General features: G+C 40.8%; 1 protein-coding gene across 1 annotated transcript in view; it reads right to left on the bottom strand.

The window, feature by feature from the left end:
* Nucleotides 1-3238: 3238 nt before the first annotated feature.
* Nucleotides 3239-21627, bottom strand: part of panx2 (pannexin 2) — a 65309-nt gene continuing 46920 nt past the window's right edge. Inside the window, exons 2-3 of the mRNA XM_068059734.1 lie at nucleotides 11743-13146; nucleotides 3239-3624 (exon numbers count right to left, since the gene is read on the bottom strand). Of these exons, the coding sequence (XP_067915835.1) occupies nucleotides 3239-3624; nucleotides 11743-13146 (1790 nt within the window). The remainder of the gene's footprint in view (nucleotides 3625-11742; nucleotides 13147-21627) is intronic.

Genomic DNA, 21627 nt, shown 5'->3' with positions numbered 1-21627 from the left:
ATGAAACTAATAAGCTTTGGGCACCCGTTGAGCATAGAGCAAGCACAGCTGGTTCAAATGCCAGCACTGGTCCTGAGGAAGGTCCTGAAAGTTTTGGAGGGGGTGGGGGTGGAAATGTGACGGGATAGTGAATGCCGTATTGCTGTAGAGCGAGGAGAAGCACAGGTTTACTTACCATGTCTTTGGTGTCCAATGATGGTCCTTTTAAGGACTACTGGTTAGGCTGCTGTAGAGCCTGAAAAGTTGAAGCTTTTGCAGTGGAAGCTCTGAGCCTAGTTTTTGACCAATTTCAGAGTAGGGTCCATAAACAGGCCTTTGGCCTCTCATTAGCAGATTCAAGGGGCTTAATGCCCAGCAGGAACACCTGAACATCACCCATAGCCATTTTGCCTTTGGATATATTTCAAGACCCTTTGGGCATGGGACATAGGCACACAAAATGGATCACTTCTCTCCCATTTTACACATAAAAAAAGTGCAAAACAGGTCCCAATTTCTCCCCCATCTTCTACTCGAAATAATGCTCTGGAAAACCATCTTCCCAAGAAGTAATTTTTTTATTACAGCCTTTTTTAATCGCAGAGGGAATGTAGCCAACACTATATGAAAGACCGCATAGCAGTACATGTCCCGTGATCATAACTGAAACAATCATTACCTTGCCCTTCTTAGTGGGTAAATATACTCATTGGTTGGCACTGAACCATGTATGTCCTGAATGGTAGTCCTTGATTATGTTGAGTTAATCACGCAGTATTACTGGTACTGTTATTGGAACCAATGTTCCTGGGCTAAGGAATGGGAAAAATAAACCAGGTTTCCTGGTTGATTGCTAATCCAGTGATACCTACTGAAATTGGGCATGTTGGATAACCTGGAAACAACAAGGTCAAATTGGCTCCTTCCCATGCCCAGGTGCCCACCTAAAACAGACATTAGACTCTTTCAATATGCTAATTGGGGACCCGATACCTGATTTAGGACACTATGCCCAATTCAGTAAAAACTGGGTGGATCATGTGCCTTGCTTATTCTGCTCAATATTTCTGGGTCTACGATGGTCCAATTGTCTGTCCTTAAAGTGACGGCTGGAGGTTACTTAAGAACAGTTATATTTTCATTTCTCTACTTACCTTCATATGGAACCAGGAGGAACAGGAAGGGCTACACAGCAATACTGCAGACATCTTGCGGTATTATATAGATAAGACACCCAGTCCAATTTCCAGTGAGCCTCAGGTTTTTATCTTCAAGCAAGTATTGCAGATGGGCTGCCCACTCACACCAATTCTCAGCACGATACCAATTTCCCAGCCCATGTTTCAAAACCATGTATTTTCATGATTTTGTTAGAATGTTTTGAAAGACCAGGTGGAGTGTATGGTTATGATGCTTGAGCTTTCTAGTGTGAATATGCATTATGTGTTATAAAGAGTGGTATTCAGTTAAAGTTATATACACAGAATTTATTTATCAATAGTTAGTGAAAAAAATCATTGATAAAAGACTTGCATTTATATCGTACTTCTCACAACCAACGGACATCTCAAAGCACTTTCCAGCCAATGAAGTACTTTTGAAATGTAGTCACTGTTGTAATGTAGGAAACACAGTAGCCAATATGCGCATAGTAAATTCGCACAAACAGCAATGTGATAACGAGCAGATAATCTGCTTTTTGAGATGTTGATTGAGGGATAAATATTGGTCATGACATCCTGCTCGTCTTCAAAACAGTGCCACAGATCCTTTACATCCATCTGAGCAGGCGGACGGGGCCTCAGTTTAACATCTCATCCAAAAAACAGCACATCCAACAGGGTAACACTTCCACACTTCCTCAATACTGCACCAGAATGTGTGTGCTCAAGCCCTATAGTGGGAGTTAAACCCCAAACTTTGTGATTCAGAGGTAAGACTGCTACCAACTGAGCCAAGGTTGACATAGTAATAAGTAGTGAATTACTATATTGGACGAGCCACTTGAAAACCAAGTGCACCTCAGCACAGCAAAGGTGTGTGCACAGTGGCGCAGTGGCTAGCACCGCAGCCTCACAGCTCCAGCGACCCGGGTTCAATTCTGGGTACTGCCTGTGTGGAGTTTGCAAGTTCTCCCTGTGTCTGCGTGGGTTTCCTCTGGGTGTTCCGGTTTCCTCCCACATGCCAAAGACTTGCAGGTTGATAGGTTAATTGGCCATTATAAATTGCCCCTAGTATAGGTAGGTGGTAGGGGAATATAGGGACAGGTGAGGATGTGGTAGGAATATGGAATTAGCGTAGGATTAGTATAAATGGGTGGTTGATGGTCGGCACAGACTCGGTGGGCCGAAGGGCCTGTTTCAGTGCTGTATCTCTATCTCTATCATCAGATCAATTATAGAGGCAATGACCAAGACTTGTATGTTATACTAATGGTGGTAATTAGAACTGCAATATTTACAATAAATATATATTGACAAAAATTATTGCTATCCTTTACTTATACAACAGGTCTATTTATGTTTCATAAGAAATGGAATACAGAAATCTAGTGTTTCTCTACTGATTAAGATACATTTTTTAGGAAATAAAATCCAAAGTGTAAAAATCCTTAAAAGTAGAAGTAAAAAGTAAATAAGTTACAGCTGCTTTGGAGTTTTGTGATTCTTATTACTGTTTATTGCATTTTTGTGCAATGAAGTAGTTTTCCTGCTAATGTAGTGATATACTACTAAAAGATGTGTAAAAATAAATTGTGTAAACATTTATTGGTTCTTTATTGGTATAATCTCGAACAACGAACCAGTGAAGAGTGCTTTGTTCTATTCTCTGTGTCAGTATCTATTCAACAGCACTGGTATGCTCATGCCTTCTGACAGCAAGACCTTGCTAATTACACTCCTTTAACTGTCTGACTATAAACTTTGTTTGGTTATTCCATCACTTCTTTGTTGTATCGCATTACTGGCAGTTTTAGGATAGATTTTTAAACCCAAGTTACAATTAGTAAAGCCAAGCACCATAAAATTTGTTGAATCTCGAGAGTTTGTTGATTTAAAGATAATCTTTCTGGTTTAGAAAACATGCCCATTAGCAATTTTGCATCTAATGAAGCTCATGTGGACACATTCAGAACACTATTTGCTTTATATTTTTGTTACCTAAACAGATGGAGAGATTAGTACTTGTGCCAATGTCATCTTCCAAAGATGTAATATCAGCCATATGAAAGAACTAATTCTACTGCATATCTAATTTGCTAATATTCTATCGTGCTAACCATTACTATAGGGTCTTCAAAAGTAGCGAGCAATATCTTCTCAGGTGAACGTGTAGGTAGATCTTCTGCATTAGCGGAGGAAGTGACTTTTGCATTTAGCAAGCTGGAGGGAAATGCTTCATCCTCGTGGTCTTCATAGAGTGCTGGGATGTTCTGGATGTTGATTAGGGGATAGGTAGGGTTGCGGTTGAACTGGGACTTTGTTTCACAGACATCCTTTTCTACAAGTAGATTGGATGGAACTGCTACAGTAGGCAAGTTGTTCCTATGGTTGGTAGTATAAGCTCTACTGACGGGTAGTGTCAGGCAGCTCTCTGATGAATATTTAATATTGCTTGTAGCACCTCCTTCAGACAGATTACTATCTATGAGAAATAACTTGTTAGAGTTCAGATAGTCATGAAAAGCAAGCATAAAACATTTTCAACATTTGTAATTGTTTTAAACCATTACAATCTGCATTTAGATAACCAAAAGCTATAAGTTAATACTGCACAACCCATTGAGCATGTCTTTTTTTGTTCTTTACTTCAAATTATAGGGAAGTGACATACACCAGCTTTTTACATAACACTGGATTTTGCAGTCAGTGACAAAGATATGGTGCTTGTTGCTAACCTTGAAGAAAGCTGCCCAAAGGATTTAACGGGCTCCAGAGCATCAATTTTTCATATTATGAAGTGACTTTCAAACTGGTGCCACCTATTGGGAATCTGTGCATCCAGGAACAGTAAAGTCATCAAGCAGGCTGAGCACCCAATCAGATTGAAAAATTCTCACAGACAGCAAACCAGGAAGTAAAAAGAAGGGATTATAATTCAATTCTTTTACAGAAAGTGAAATGAAGATTGGGTCATATATATTGGATTAAGGTAGAAGTGGAAATATCATAAGCAAGCTTTAAAAGAATTTAAAAGAATGACAGTCCCTGTAATTAAAATTAGTTTTTCAGGGATAGTGAGGTTGTTCATCAGTAGTTATACCATTAAAAACTCAAATACATTTCGTTGTACAATGCTTTACATCTTCAATGGTTTTTACAGCGAGAATAGTGCTTAAAAAGTTGAAGTTCACATCAAATCACTGATTCTGTGTTGATTACATCTGCAAAGGCTGCAACAGAGCACCTTATGGAGGAGCGAAGTATCAGTGGCAGCAACTTCTGGACTTCTATTTTTAACTGCACTTGTGCAGACACCAAAAGCTTTACACAGTGATGATGGTGAGTGCTGACAGTTTCACTGTCATTACAACTGCAAATTCTGACCATTGCCAAAACCTGAGAACATAAAATGTGTCCCAAATCTTGGCCTAGGTATATTAAATTAAACTGTTGATACACAGAGAAAGGGTTCTGTAAAAATTAAAGGAAAATACAGGGTTAGAGATTACAGTAAAAAAAAAATTCCCATCTAAGTACATTAAAACTCTATTAGAAATTGTCCTGATTGGAGATATTCTTTTGCCATATGAATTCTTCTGTCCATATTCATAGGCACCCCCTTGGTCTTGTCATCATTTGTGGCCTCTCTGCTTCCATGGTCTCCATCGCTGACAAGGCTATCTCTGACCACTTCTTCCTGTATCCACCACCACAAACATTCCCCTATCCCTTTCAATGCCACATCATTCTGCATCCAGCCCAGAGAAAAACTCTCCCCAAATCACTTACATCAACACTTGTAAACTCCCAACAGCCTACAACTTGGCCTTCCATTTACCACAATACTTATTCATCTGTCAATTTGCTTCACCATTCTCTCACCTCCATCTTTGATGATCCTATCCCTAGTTAAACCTTTACTCTCTCCCAGGTCAGTTATTCCCCTGAGTATGGCCTCTATCATGACTCCCTCAAGTCCAAAGGGTGCAGAATTGAGTGTATCTGATGCATAACTGGTTTAGCCACTCATAACTAGATTTAGCCAGAATACACTGTGACCATAATCTAGGAAACAGTCGTGGTGCCTTCACTGTGAGGCATTCCACAATGCCCACATTGTTTGAAGGAGAAGATACACCAAGTAGATGACTTTTAGGAGAACAGTGTCTGTACCTATGACCTCAATGAGACAGCCTAACCTTGGCTTGGATACCGTAGCATCTTTTCTGTCCCTTGATGGCCAAGAAGAAGGCCCACAACCACCTTCTCAAGAGCAACTGTGGATGGGCAATAAATGCCAGCCTTGCCAGCAATTCCCACATCCCAAGAACGATTTTTTTTTTTAAAATCATCTTTCAAGAATGTGCACCATGCAACTTCGGAAAAATGAAAGTCTATACAAAAATGCAATGATTGTGGAGAATGCTTCAAATAGCATCTCCTGGAAGGTGTGGCGGTTCCCAACTTAGGATTGTTCCTTGCTTGATAGGTCTCACAAAAATTAGTAAGGATTAAATGGAGCTTCACCTTACTCTAGCCAAGCTGTTTCAGTACGGCTACAACTCATCCACCTGATAAAGTGAAAAATCGCCCAGTTATGTCTTGTCCACTAAAACCAGGACAAATCCAACCTGGCCGATTGCCATACTATCAGTCTACTCTTATTCATCAACAATGTGATGGAAGGAGCAATCACCAGTGCTATCTGTGGCAATTAGTCACCAATCACCTGCTCATTGATGCCCAATTCTGTCAGAACCGCCTAGCTCCAGACCCGATGTACAAACATGGGTGCAAGAACTGAACTACATCAATGCTACAAGAGCAGAGAACATCGCTCCATGAATTCCTCAGGTCAGCGCCCTTGGCTGAATTATCTTCAGCTGCTTCATTGATGGCTTTCCCACCATTATTTCTGAAGTAGGGTTGTTACTAATGATAGCAGTGTTCGTCTCCATTCCCAATATTCAGAGAATAAACTGTCCACTTGCAGAAAGATCTATGCAATGTCCAGGCTTAGACTGATAAATGACAAGTAACATTCATGTCACCAAGTGCCAGGCAATGACTATCCTCAAGAGAAAGCCAAACCATCTTCCCTTGTCATTCAATAGCATTGCCATCGGTGAATCCCCCAATATCAACATCCTGGGTATCGCCATTGATCAGAAACTCAATGGGACCAGCAAAATATTTGGCATGGTTAGTAGAGCAGCTCAGAGGCTAGATATTTTGCAGCGAGTGGCTCACTTTCTGACTCCCCAAAGCCTTTCCACCACCACAATTCAGGAGTCTGATGGAATATTTTCCACCTGTCTGTCTAGGTGCAGCTGCAACAAAGCTCAAGATGTGCATCCAGGACAAAGCAAACCAAAAATCTGCACCTCGCCCACCAGCTTAAACATCCACTCCTTACACCATGGGCACACTGTGAGCTACTTTGGTAGCAACTCCAAAATCCACGACCTTCATCACATTGAAGGACAAGGGTAACAGGTGCAAGGGCCCACTATCACCTCCTCAAGGGAAAGAAGAGATGGGCAATAAGGGCTGGCCTTGCCAGCAATGCCAACATCCTGAGAACAAACTTTAAAAAATGATGCCACTGCATGTCTTCCCTATTTTCAGGTTGTTAGAAGGAAGTTGTGTGACTGCATTGACTCAGCACCAAATAGGACCACTCTTCTTTGCTGCACATTCTACTGTAGGACCTGCAGCTTTACAGAATTAAATGGAGCATAGTTGCTCATGTACCTCTACCTGTGCCAATGTGAACAATTAGTCCATTTTTCTGCCAGCACCATATAGTGCACCCTTGTATAATGAGTTGCTGCCTGCCCTGTTTCTGCATTACTCAATCAAGCACGCTATAGTCCATGCAATCGGGACCAGCTTTTCTATGTGCCAGTAACCTATTCAAATTAAGAGAAAGGACTCCAATTTAAAGCTTGGTGCAACCCTGCTCTGTGCTGTTGATGCGTGTGAGCCAGCGCCATGGGCCAACAAAGTCCAATATCTCTTTTATTTGCAAAACCAGAGCTGTTACATTATAATTTTCAAATGTTTCCTTGACCTGTGCTCAAAATGTATTGTACCCACTAGTGGATCTTCTGCAACATTGGTAAGTTTTATAACAAGGGCCCTAAGCCCTAATGGAAACTGTGCCTCAGCCCCCATCCCCCACAACATAATTCCAGTTCAATAGGACCTTTGTCCCCATTCAACAGAATCTTGCCCTGCAACATGTTATCTGTCCACATCATGCTACCTTTTCCTCTCATTTCTTGCTGCCTGCTCAAAAGGGACTATCTTCATTTCTCTCCCCCCCATAGTCTCCCTTACTAACCCTTTTCGTCCTGTTCTCTGGGCTACAGAGCTGCTGTTAAAAAGTTAGAAGTCCGATCATCGGTGACGCACTGTTGTGCAAGGTTAGAACAGGCCTGTCATTGATCGAATCTGTGGTTCCGAAACTTTTGTTGGGTTTTACCAAAAATGTTTATAGCCTTCTTCTACTCCTCCAGCTCTGGATTCAGATCCCAATAAGCTTCCAAAAGAAATCTCTATTCCCCTGCCTCCTCCTTCATTTGTGTTTCTTTTGATTTCCCTTTCTGTTCCTCTAGATCCTCTTCCACTTTTGTTCCGTTCTTTGTTTCTCCACTCTCCTTCACATTGCTGCTTTTTCTGCCTTCTGTCTTTCCTGTTTCTCTTATATCAACAAATAGCACAATTTTGAAGCAGCCGCAGAAACAGAGACCTGAAGGTTCATATTCATAAATCTGTGGGTAAGAAAAATCTTTCACAATCTCAGGATGTCCTAAAGTGCTGGAGTCTTTGGAGTGAGACTTGAATCCACAACCTTCTGTCTTAGAGCCACAGTGGCAGGATAAGTTAATGAGGTTGCTAAAAAAAGTATATGGAGTTCTGGAATTTATAAATAGCTGCAGAGTACAAAAGCAAGGGAGTTATGCTAAACACTAATTAGGCCTCAGCTGACAGATTGTATCCAATTCTGGGCACCACACTTTAGATAAGATGTCAAGGCAGAGAAGACTTACTAGAATGGTACCAGGGATGAGGGACTTCAGTTATGTGGAGAGACTAGAGAAATTGGCATTATCCTCCTTAGAGCAGAAAAGGTTAAGGAGAGATTTAATAAAAGTGTTTAAAATTTTGAAAGGGTAAATAAGGAGAAACTGCTTCCACTGACAGGAGGTTTGGTAACAAGAGGACACAGATTTAAGGTAATTGGAAATGAACCAGAGGAGAGATGAGATTTTATTCTATACAGCAGGTTGTTGTGATCTGGAATGCACTCGCTGAAAGGATGGTGGAAGCAGATTCAATAATAACTTTCAAAAAGGAATTGGACATACACTTGACATGAAAAACGTTGCAGGGCTATGGGACAACAATCGGGAAGTGAAGCTAATTGCATAGCTTTTACACAGAGCTGGCACAGGTATGACTGGCTAAATGGCCTCCTTCTTTACTTTATGATTCTAAGGGCTGAATTTTCAAAGCCCAATGGGGGTGGATCCAGAGGTGGGCAGGCAGAAAAGTTGCCATGGGAGAGCAGCGTGCTGCTTTGTCGGCATCTTCCTGCCTATGGACTATTTTCAAAGAGGTTGGGCTGGAGGAGCAACACAAGCAGTGGGTAGTCAATTAAAGCAATTAAGGGGTTCCTTTATTGGTCCTTCAACATTGGGAACCCGTGTACCATCCTTAATTGGACAATGATCACGCCCTCTAGCCATTAATTGACCTATTCAAAAAGCATGGCATGCATGTTACACTAGTGCTGTGTGAGGTTGGGACCCAGAAATTATCCCGATGATGGGAGTCCTGTCCAAAAATAAAAATTTGGCCTTATGATTCTTTTGCTCTCCTTCTCCTCCTCTGTTTCTCTCTTTTCTTCTTCACATCCGTTTGCTGTGTCCTATTTCTTCACTTTCTGTTCTATTTTCCTTCTTCTCCTCCCATCTTCTTCTCTTTAATCTCTTTCTCCTGTTCAAATCTGTAGTAATTTTCTTTTCTTTGAAGAAGACCTCACAGTGAAAGGGAGTGGGTTGGGTGGTTGATGGAGGAACAGGGCAGAGTTCCTAATGCACCATAAACAGCACTGGAGGGAAGCAAGCTGGGGCCACTGATGTAGCATGGACAGCAAGAGGGAGAAGGATGAGGCTCATGGTGTGGCACAGAGAAAGCACATCAAGCTGATGCAGTGTGAAGGAGTGCTGTGAGTGCTCAGGAGTGCACGGAATATTATATGACTAGAGAAGCCTCTTCTTTTGCATATCCATTGGAGTCAAAGTCACATGGTGGCTCATCAGAAATTGACTTTTGTGTGTGCACATTTTGCTTGTTTATATGATGTTTCTCACATCAGGTCTCTGGACATGAGAGTCAGTTTATCGGGTAGAGGTTATGTAATATGGGGGAGCGGGGGTATCAGTAGACCTGAATGGTCAGTAACTTGAAGGGTGTGTTGTGTTGCATGTGGAGCGGGTATGAGAAGTTGTTGTGAGTCAAGCTTATAAGTACATTTCTGATTGTTCTGTGAACTCTCTATATACTTGTTGTCTAAAATGTTTTATCTTTAAGCATAGTGAGGTGGGTGAGGAACCATCTCAGTGGCTTATCTTATTTTTGCTGGAATCTGATTGGGTAGATTTTTTTGGGTGGACTGTGACTGCAAGAAAATTGAAATTTTGCATAATATGATCGTCAATCTAGGAAAGCAAAAAATAAACCAAATGCAACAAAGAAAACCAAAAGAAATAACACACTTAATGGGGAAGAAGAACATTTACAGATAATATCAATGGTCATGATTTAGATCAGGGTTGTCCAACACATGGCCTGCAGGCCAGGATCTGGCCCGCCAAAGGTTTCTATCCAGCTCGTGGGTGTAAACTGTACCTGGGCCCGTTCCTCATCCTCACCAGAGCTCCCTGACTGGAGATAGGAAATTTCCCTTTGTCGTCTTCTTGGAGAGCGGCCTTTTTAAAAACACTGCGCTGTTAGTTTCACAGCTGATAGTTGCCAAAGCAGGAACACACCTCCCAACGTCGGACAGATTTGGTGTTTTTGGGGAGATACAGAGAGGGGGGTGATAGAGAGGTAGACAGTAAAAGAGAGGGGGGACAGGGAGAGAGAGGGGGGGGGGTAAAACAGAAAGGGGGAGATACAGAGGGGCAGCAGACAGAGAGGAAAACAGAGAGAGGGGGACAGGAAGAGGGGGGGACTGAGAGAGAGGGGAAAACAGAGACACAGGGAAAAAAAGAGAGAAGGGGAGATACAGAGAGGGGGAACAGAGAGAGAGAGAAAGAGAGGAAAACAGAGAGAGAGAGACAGAGAGAGAAGGGAGCAAGAGAGAGAAGGGGGGACAGAGGGAGAGAGGAAAACAGACAGAGAGGGAGACAGATAGAAAGAGGAAGCAAGAGAGAGAACGGGGGCATGGGTGGGGGGGACACAGAGCAAGGACCACACAAAGAGGGGGGAACAACACAGAGAAGGGGAAATACAGGGAGAGAGAGAGACAGAGACAGAGAGAGCGATCAAAATTACTCCTGACAGATAGATATCTATCCGGAATATTCTGTATCGCTACAAGATGTGTGCAGGCAGACACTGACTACTTGTGCAAGCAAAAACAATGCCAGGTATGTCACTAAATCAGTTTTCAATATAGAAAGTAAGTCAATAAATTAGTCTTCTCATTTAAAGCTTCTTCACAAAAATGTACATTTGTTGTTGTTTTTATTAGTAAGATAAATTTTTAATTTTGAAATTTGCTCACAGCACCACCGCGCCCCCTCCCCCCCCCCCCAGGCCGACCAAACATCGTAATGTGGCCCTCCGCCCGAAAAAGTTGGACAACCCTGATTTAGATAATGTTCACAACATGGATACTGATCATGACAAATAAAAGAAACTTTAACATGAAGAATTGCCTATCACAAATGACATGTTTATGAGAAAATACACATTTCTGGAAATGAAGAGTACACGTTTTGTCTGTTTGAATGGTAATCAATTAAAATTTACCCACAACCAGATGTTGTAATGTTGGCACTTCCCTTACATTGCAGATACATTGAATTGTATATTTCTTGAATATGTACTGCAAACTACCATTAATTTGTCAAATGCTATAGCATTCAGTGTGTAAGAATAAAAATAATTTATTTCAAAGAATTATAATTTACTTTGTGTACAAAAGGGACACTCTTATTGGCGCAGGTTTGGAATCTGTATCATCATTTTTAGCTCTGCAATTGCTGATGCAGGCATTGTTCACCTAAGTGGGTCAGTTTAGTGCCTCATTATTCACTACAACTCCAGCCTCTGTAAATGTCATGCACCACAACTTCATCCATGTGTGTTGCTTCTGCTGTCTCATTGCAAATCTCTTTGTTAAAGCCCTATTAGGTTGGGATCTGGAACTTGCACAACAAAGTATGGTGTATAAAATATGCATAATATCAGGGTGCAGAAACACAAACTCCATGTAATACAAGTAACAAAACATTACTCTCCAATTATCCATTCCTTTAAGGTTATTTTGGCTAAATTAGTATTTAGTAAACTCACACTTCACCTTTGATAGGAGATGCCACATGTGCCAACATATTGTCTTCTGAGTGCAAGAAGTCTCCCTCTTGACTCTTAGATGTACAACTTTCCTGATTTTCAGACGTGGTCTTTTTGGCGCTAACAATGCACGGATGAACATCCAAAGACAAGTGCCGACTATGCTTTTTCTCGCTGTTAGCAGTAATGTTTCCCTCACTTTTATTGTCCAGGAGAGGAGCTGCAAGGCTATCGGTTGCTATCTTTCGTCTCACAGGTTTGGGTTTTTCTCCTTTATTGTTTTCAAACTTCAAGGCAGTCAAAGGTTCTTTAAAAGGCTGGTGCAGTGGATTTGTGGTTGGAATCCACTTCATTTTCTTCCTGGGCCTTTTTATAATAAGTTGTTCGTTGGCATCTATGTCAGCTGGGTCGACACTGGGGTCAATTGTCTGGATCCCGGCATCCCGCATGGTTGGAGTAACATCATGGTTGGACTGGGCCAGAGCTGCCAGTAACTGCCGGACAACGTTGTCATACATCAGATCGCTCTCATTTGTAATAAAATCCAAGCGATTCAATGATTTGATATGGTCGCGGTTTTCATTACAAAACAAAGCTAAAATGTTTATGTCACAGAACTGCGATTTCTGCCACTGTTTTTTCGTCTTGATTCCAACTTTGTGTAGTTTATCAAATATAAAGTTGGATTTTCTAACTATAAAAAGGTGGATTAGGTTTATCAAAATGATAAGGTTTATGATGCACAGCAGAACAATGTCTACTATGGCGATAATGCGCTGCATCTGTACCGAAGGCAGTTTACAATTGACATGGACATGCAGCATCTGACTGCTGGACATGTCTGGAGGCTCCCCTAAAGGACACGTGAACTCATTCTGTTTCTGATTCGCGTAGTAAGTACATAGATATGTAATTGGGATGATACTTAGAAAGACAACTGACAACTGCCTCGACAGGTAAAGCCTGGCCAGGAAATTACTTTGCCCTCGCCGTTCTAGGTATTTCTCAAAAAGGTTTTGCTCCGGGCTCTTTTCCTTTTCTGCGTTTTCAATTATCTCTCTTTTTTCTTTCTCTGTGATGCCCGCTCCTTTAGACTGGATCTGCTTTTCGATTTTAGGAGCGCGTCCCTCGGCAGCTCGGTGATAGCAGTTATCTATCTCCTGAAGCAGGAAATTCAGTTCCGAAGTTAGTCTGGTCGAGGCCAGGAATTCCCAACCAAGAGCAGGGATGTACATGATACCGGCAAAGGCGAGCAATGCGTAGGGCAGGAACTTGTGCTCAAAAAGGGATGGCCGCTGACTCGGTTCAATGCCAGGGACAGCATCTTTCAGCTCAGTCCAACAGTATCCTCGGGCGTATAAAGCCTGGTCACGGGTGAAATTGTTCGGCGTGTAACAATATATCGATTCTTCTGTATAACAGAGAGAAAAGTCACGGTTGTTTTTTTTTAACCTGTCAAATGTGCTCTGTAAAATAAATATTTTAAATAACTCCATCAATTATATTACATTTCATTTTCCAAATGTTGACATCTGGCCTTTAAGCCAATTTTTAAATGATTCTACTCAATTCTGCCCTGTCACAGAGATTTTTAAAGGTCTACTTTCCCTCTGTTGCAGTCCTGCCAAGTCTTAGTCGTTTAGATTGTGGCTTAATTGGTCTTAAGAAACTGTGTGTACACTTAACCTTTTAAAAAGGTTTAGAAAAACCTTTTCTGTATTTAGAGCAACATACTCTTAATAAACGCTAAATTATTTCCTGATGCACTAGTGAATCCTCGTTGCTAAAATGTTTTGCTTGTTTTCCCAGATTTGGGGATATTACTGGCTTTTAGTCTTCATTCCGAGAGCTAGAACCTAGGGAAACTTGCTGAACTTAGCATCTTTTCTGAAGAATAGTTAATGTTATAAAGGTATTTACGAACAACTCCTCTAAACGTTGGGGAAACGTGAATGATTGAGCACTAGATCATTACAAATTTACATGGTTTGATATTTGTCTCAGTATTTCCCCACACAAAATTTCATATGTGGTTATGAAATACTTTTGACATCTAACAGTTATGGAGGGTCACATCTCTGCAATTGATCTTCATCCCCGCATGTACGCAATCATGACACAGATCCTTCAAAGTAGATGTCTACATAGTACCACACCAAGCTGTTAGGAGGCAGACTTTCTGTGGTATAAAGTGATCCATAGTGTAAATTATCCAGAATTAAAAAGGAAGCAAGGACTTTTTAACAACCAAGAATTAGCCACCATACCAAGTGCAATTGGGCTGCCTTTTAGTCAGGTAACATCAAATCTTGTCATCATACATAGGTGAATATTAATAGAGTACGCAAGAAAGTAGACATTGGTAAATAGCTTAACTAGTCCTAAGCTATTAAAAAGGGGAGTGTAGTGATTAAATTAGGTTACCTAAGAAGTCGGTTGGTTGTTAATATCTTAAGAAAGTCCAAAATTAGAACCCTTTAAAACGAGGCGAAATTAAAATTAAGCTAGTGACAACCTGGAAAGCCTTCACTTGATTGTCAGCAAGTATATACACATTAAAGTCCAGGCACTGTGCACAGAAAGGCTTCTACTCTGGGGGTACCAAGACGACATGTAGTGAAAAATAAATCACCTACCTTTGTGCCTACAGCTCCAAGCCAATCAAAAACTTTAAGAAAGTGTGAGGGCAAAGGAGATCTCTCTGCATGTGTGGTTCATAGAATGTAGCATTATGCTTATGCGTCTTTCGTCAACCAAATTACTACAAATTAACCAGATCTGCGTATTTCTGAATTCATCTGCAGAGGTAGGCGTTAAGCACAAAAATAATCATGTTTCTGGAAAATGTCAATAATGAATATGTTAATTAGAAATACGACATAGATATTTAAAATTGACTAGAACTGTGTGGTATTTCATGGTTATAATATATAACATGAACAGCAATTCAGTATTTAACTGCAGCATATAAAGTGTAGTAAGCTGGGATGAGTGATGTTTTGTCCTGGCATTGTGTATAATTTAATCTGGAAATTCTTTTTTAAACTGGGCCATTTGAAATTGGATACCTCAATTTTCTCCTCCGCTGCAAGAACCAATGTTTGTAAAGCGTGCTTTCCTTTCAAAAATGTATTTTTAATTAAATAGCTGTAAAACACCAATATTATCTGGCTCCAAAGTAATTTTGTGAGTGATGCAGCAATCAAGATCAGTGCACCTTGAAAAATGGTTATAGTCTCTCCAACAGGATGATATGAGTACAATGCACAATCGCTAATGAAAGGAAACATCGTACATGTTTTGGGCATCACAAATAAAGTTCAAATTGTGGACCATGTTGCTAGTACAATTTAATATTTGAGTGAATTTTCTAAAATCTAACCCTGTGAAAATGAAAAGCTACTTCATAGAATTGGCTAATGATTTTTGACTTTTAAGGAAACAATTTGCCAGTTTTAGACAGTCATTAGAGCAGCACAGTCAGATGACACATGTGATGACACCTGGACACAATGTGACATGCAGCAAAATGAGCAGTTAGGAAAGAGTTGGCTGGCACAAATTTTACCAGCTTTTCTTCTCTCATGAATAACGTTTTGGTTTAAGCTAATTCATCCCAAAATAAATAATAAGATTGTATAAATAAAGTAATAATAAAAGTGTAAATAAGGAGAAAAATGTATTTTCTGAGTAAATATATTGTGTGGTAACTGCTTCATTTACATTTAAGAGAAACAACTTAGCACAAATGAAGCAAAGTTGCAGAGTTCCATTGTAATTCTTTGCACAATGTTAGGATGGACATTCATCCAGTAATCCTCCACCTGGTGAGTTAATGATCCCATTAATGCCATTATGGGAGACCAAGCATTTGACAATGAGGAGCGACAAAAAAGTCAGAGAAAGAATTGAAGACTGCTGTTGTGCAATCTTTGTTTAGTTTCAGTGCACCATTAGCATGATCTCAGAGAAAGTCAGCCGCCTGTTTGGATAGGGAAGTTGCATAATGTAAGCAGAAGACAATTTTGTTTTAAAGTTTAATTGCACCAGCAAAGAAAAATGTAAACAAATTGGTTACTTCATAAAGTAGCCCAATCAGTACACAGGCATTTTTAAATGTACTTAGATTTTGTAAAGTGAAAAATTATATTTCACATTTTTATAGTTATATGAAAGCTATGGTGATCAAATAGAGATTAGACATGATATATAGTATCATCCTTTATGCTAATAAAATTTTGCTTGTTTGTTTTGCGGAGCCTTTGCTGAGTAGCAATGAATATTGTGGTAACAATTAATGCAATCATTAGTTTGCACTTTGCAGCAACAGGAATTCTTGTAGAATTATGGGATGTTAAGCAGCTTGCACCGCAGTACTTATTAATTATGCAGCAGTGAACAGAAGCAGGTGAATTAGTTGTGAAATAATATACACCAGTGGCGATATTACTGGAAGGCATATATGTCTTCTGAGAATTCCTATCTGCTTTCCCATTTTGTTTTAGACAAACAACATAATTAATTCAAAATAAGTGTTGCCTACCAGTCTATTAGTTTCCATTGGTTGTTTAGTGCTTCTATTGAGGAGTGTAATGGAGTCACCATTGATGCACGCTTGAATGCATGATAGATCAAAGCACCAAAATGTTTTCTGATGCACATTAGATGCCAATTGATGTATATTTTCCCTTTCATTCTTGCAATTCTATTGTGTGTTAGATCATGTAAATTCTAAAGAAGGAAGTAGTGCTTTCTTGTGAATATATGTGGGACTGTAATGCATATTATATGCTTCCTCACTGCTGGTGTGGTATTTTATAAAATAAAATTTTGTGATTGATAAAGTTGCATCAGCATATTAAATTATTTTTTATTCTCACTGACAAGAAATGCTTTTATATTTAATTTCTGAGATAAGATACTTGCATAATTCTTTCTATTTACTGGGATGATTTTTCACAAAACAAATCATTAGCACTGGAATTCTTAAACGTGTGGAAAGGGCAAATGTTAAAAAAATTAATCACATGTTTCCTTTGATGAATAAGGGAGTTTATCCAGTGAGTAACTGGGCAGTGTAGACCAGGAAGATGCAAAGTCTGCTGAATTATGTAATCTCAACCAGGCCAATAGTTAGGTGCAACAATTGGCTTCAACACCATAAGTCTTTGAGGGGAAAATCAGATAGGGTTCCTGCTTCTAATTGCTATACAGTTTCCTTTGCTGGAAGTTCCCATGTATGCAAGTGAGAGCAGGATCAGCCTTGGCTGTCAACTCTTTGTAGTTGAATAACCTACCAACATTCACTGTAAGAGTTCACATGTGAACATTGCTCATTCGGGTAAGGTACTGATTGGTGTGTATGAAATTGGACCTTGACTTCAGGAGAGAAAGGAGGAGGGGAAATTGGGCAGAGAAGAAACAAAAATAAAAGATTAACCTCAATGTTAATTTCAACTCCCAGAATTTATGCTATATTTTCCCTCAGACACACTAGGCTAGATCTTGACTTTGTGTGATTGTGTAAATGGGTCAGCAAGTCAGCAGCCCATTTTATATCACTCCCAATTTTTACTTCCATTGACTTCAATAGAAATATCACTAAAATAGTTCAAGAAAATATATATTTATATTGACTTCACAAAGCATAGGGGATGAATTTGTTTTTAAAATAAAAAGAAACAAATCATACAAAGAAACACATGAAAATCATGTACATTGCAAAAAAAAATCAATGTGTACAAGCCAGAAGCTAAAAATGAGTAAACCACATACAAAAAAATCTATATCAGACACATTTATTTGTAGAACCAGCAAACACCTAACAATTTGCATAAACCAGTTACAAACCAGATAAAAATCAGGGGGAGGCGGTGGCGTAGTGGTATTGTCACTGGACTAGTAACCCAGAGACCCAGAGTATTGCTCTGGGGACATGGGTTCGAATCCCACCACAGCAGAAGGTGGAATTTGAATTCAATTAATAAATCTGGAATTAAAAAATCTAGTCTAATGATGGCCATGAAACCATTGTTGATTGTTGTCAAAACCCATCTGGTTCACTAATGTCCTTTAGGGAAGGAAATCTGCTGTCCTTACCTGGTCTGGCCTACATGTGACTCCAGACCCACAGCAATGTGGTTGACTCTTACATGCCCTCTGAAATGGCCTAGTAAGCCACTCAAAGGCAATTAGGGATGGGCAATAAATGCTGGCCTGGCCAGTGTCACCCACATCCCATGAATGAATAAAAAAAAATAGAGAAAGACTAGGATTGCATTTTTAAATGTAGATTGGAGGTCTGGTACTTATAATTCCAAGAAAATTATTAAGGCTTCATGCATTATCAGCACTCTGTTAAATCAATTTAAAATTTGTATAACAATCAGGGCCAACACACCCAAATATTGATTTAACCACAAAATGGAGCCCAAAAGTGTGGAAAAATCCATATAAACTAATATTCTCACCGTGCCCAACTGGGAGTAACAAATACTTCCTTATTTCTACCAATGTCCAAATAGTTTAGCCAAAATGAAAAGAATAGAAAAATGATTCCATGGTTTCATCTGTAAAGGTCAATCTCTTCATTGTTTACTTTCATCCTGTAATGGCCTTTTGAACAATCAGCTGGGAATAGCCAACACACATATTGTATTCCTCTCCCTATTCCTTTCTCTGTACATAATTCCTCTGTTTTATTCCTGTATTTTTGACTTTTGAGACACCTAGGGGCTAGATTTTCAAAGTGGAGGTGGGCAACAGGAACTGGGTCTGGTGTTTGGTCTGAAACCTGCCACCTCTGGGAAGCTGATTTAGATTGCAATTTTCAAGCGGGAAAGCTCTTAATTGGCATGAAGACAGGTTTCCTGTCCACTTAGAGCCAGTGGGATTGAAAATGGCAGTGGGTCAGATCAAGTCTCGACTTCCAAGACAGCCATTACTGAGTTGCTAGTTGCCGTGAGGGAGAGATTTGCCTTCCACAGCACCAGAGGGAAATGAGATGTCACACAGGATCTGGAGATTGAATCCAGTACCCTCTGTGCCTGTACAGGCCCATCTATGTCAAAGTGGGTGTAGTCTCTGCCCTCCTGAAAAGTGCATCCGTGACCTGCCTGATGGCCTGATGAGATGCCCACTGTGAGATGCCACCTAGGTCCACAGCTGATCCCAGGGCACCTGAGACTTTGACGGCTGTAGGTAGAGGACTGCCATGGGACCCGTTAGGCCTCAGGTCATTGTGGATCAAAGCACGCAGGGCTGAGACCATCTCCCTGGATAGGCGCAGCCTCCTATGGCACTGGCGCTTTGCCATTTGCAGGTAGCTGACTCTTAGGCTCTGCACCTGATATCTTCGGTAGCGCCTTCCTCCCCTTGCAGCCCCCTCACTGTGCTGCTCTGCTCTCCAGGAGGTTGCATTTGCCACAGATCATCCTGGCCTGTTCCTATCTGAACTCCCTCAGCTGGGCTGCTGATCACATCCCTCTCCAGTTTCCTGCCACTCACCACTGAGAAATTCAACTCTTCCAGCTGCAGTAAGAGCCACTCTGAGGCACATCTGAAGCAGCTGAGCTTTATTTGCTGCCTCTACTTTATTTCAGTCAGCCCTTCCCATTGTCCTCATGGCCCTCCACACTGTTCACGTCTTCACAACCCTGTTGTGTCCCCCACCATGGCGTCTTCCCCATTCCCAGCCTTTAAAAATTGCTCCCTGAAACTGAGAAGACTGTTAATGAGCTCTTTAATGAGCTCAACAGGCAATTAATTAGACACGGGCGTACTTTCCCTGTCTGTTGCAATTTAAAAACAACATCACGTTCTGCAGGAGATGAGAGCAAGTGCCGACCTCCGGGAACATGATATTCAATTTGCACTCACAGTGGTTCCTGCCCCCTGCGGGCTTTGAAAACTTGGCCCCTAAGCTCTGTAGCCTTTTCTCCCTTTGCTTACATACACCCTGCTCACCCGCAATGTGATGTGCTTTCTGCAATTTTTTAAACTTCTCTTCACAATTTCTACCCTTCCATACTGATGCATGACACTATGCTTCGGTACAATTCTGCAGCACTGTTCATCGTTGATTTGCCATTCTTAACGTATGAGGTTTGTCAGTAAGGGCCAGTAGGCTATTACAGGGAACATCACAGCTAACCCTGATACTGTTGTGTTCACACACATAACACTTCCAGCAGGGATTGCTGAATGACAATACACAGCAGCTACCTGCCCAGTGTTCCCTTGCAATTACAGGGATGAAGTCAGCCCAAACTGAGATGAACTAACTCAGTGCAGCCTGGAGATTGAACTTGAGACATTTCATATGGCTCTTCTACTCACTTGCAGTGCTATCAAGGACATGCCTTTCAGTGCAGTTATTGATTCGTTCCCACTGAATTCAAATTCGCATCACCTGAAAATCCCAGGTAAGCTTTCCCTCCAGTCTCAAAAAACATGCCAATATTTAGAATGATCATATATGACCGATTTGGTAAGGCTGTACAACAGCCAGTGTCTGTGAGCACTTCCAGTGTACGAGACCGGAAAAATAAAGGCATGTCGCCTTCACATTTTGTAAGGTTGCAGTAACCTTTTTGCACCAGAAACAAAACTGTAATCACAAAATAGCAAGTAAAATGAGAAAGGTACTTACTTTGAAAAATGAAAAAATCTTTCATTATTCAACAATGTCAGAAAAATTGACTGTATCCTTTAGAAAAACAGAAATAACAGCTTCCTAGAGTTCTACACGAAAGTAACAATGAAATCCAGCAATGCTATAGATACGTTGCACTTTTGATCAAGAATACTATGTAGATTGAAGCACTTCTTCCCCCTCTTTGCTATTCAAAAATATCTCAAATCATAGAATGAATACAGCACAGAAGGAGGCTGTCATGCTCACGTAATGAGCAATTATGAACTATGAAAATGAACTAATGAATTAACCTCCAAAACTGGACACACTTTTGCTACAACACAAAATGGAGTAAGAGGTCAGATGAATATACACAGACTGCTGGAGACTGAAGTCGTCATCATGCCTGGACCAGCCTTGAAGAAAGCACTAGAAATGCTACTAGCCCCATTCCATGTTAATGGCTACCTTTTTCAACCAATTGGACTAACAATGACCTGAACACTCATAGGCCTGAATTTTTAAAGCTTTGCTGTGGATCTCAGCGGCGAACTTCAAAAGCTTCCAGCCCTTCATTTAAATTTAAATATTTAAAGTTACCTGACTTGCAAAACTAAAAGGAAAAGTTTATTAAAAGTTTCAATCCCCTCTCCCACCGACCAATGACTACACACTTTATTAATTGCCCTCTCCCCCCACAAAAAAGTAAACACTCGATCCCAACCTTCCCCCCCGAACTTTCTTCACGTTAACCTTCAACCCCTTACCACCATCCCATCCACCAATTGCAATGGTTTCCCCCGCACCCCCTACCCGCCCTGAAAACTTACCTGCTCCCTTCTCCCAACCAGTTCTGCCTCGGATCCCTGAATGGAGATCCAAAGGCATGGGAGTTCTGGAAACTGGCTGGAATATTGCAGCAGGACTGTTGTCACGGCGAGTTAAGTATTAATTCAGTAATTTAAATAGATTTAAATATTTTAATGATGGTCCTGTCACAGAGCGGCCGGGGGTGGGGGTGGTGGGGTAGGATGCCGCCACGAAGCCTCACTGCTGCCAGTAAACAGGACAGGGCCTTCCCAGCGTCGAGGCCTGTGGTATTTTCCAGGCCCCCCCGCCACGATCCCCAACGTCGGGGAGCTGGTAAAATACAGCCCATAGAGTCTCCAGATCCAAATTCAGGATAATAAGTATGACCAAACACCACTTTAGCAAGATGAGAAACATTCAAACACCATTTTCTAACAATGTTCACAC

Source organism: Heterodontus francisci, chromosome 27, assembly GCF_036365525.1.
Source record: "Heterodontus francisci isolate sHetFra1 chromosome 27, sHetFra1.hap1, whole genome shotgun sequence".
NCBI classification, from domain to species: domain Eukaryota; kingdom Metazoa; phylum Chordata; class Chondrichthyes; order Heterodontiformes; family Heterodontidae; genus Heterodontus; species Heterodontus francisci.
Note: the sequence above shows the minus strand (reverse complement) of the source record. Positions and strands in the feature narration are given on the sequence as shown.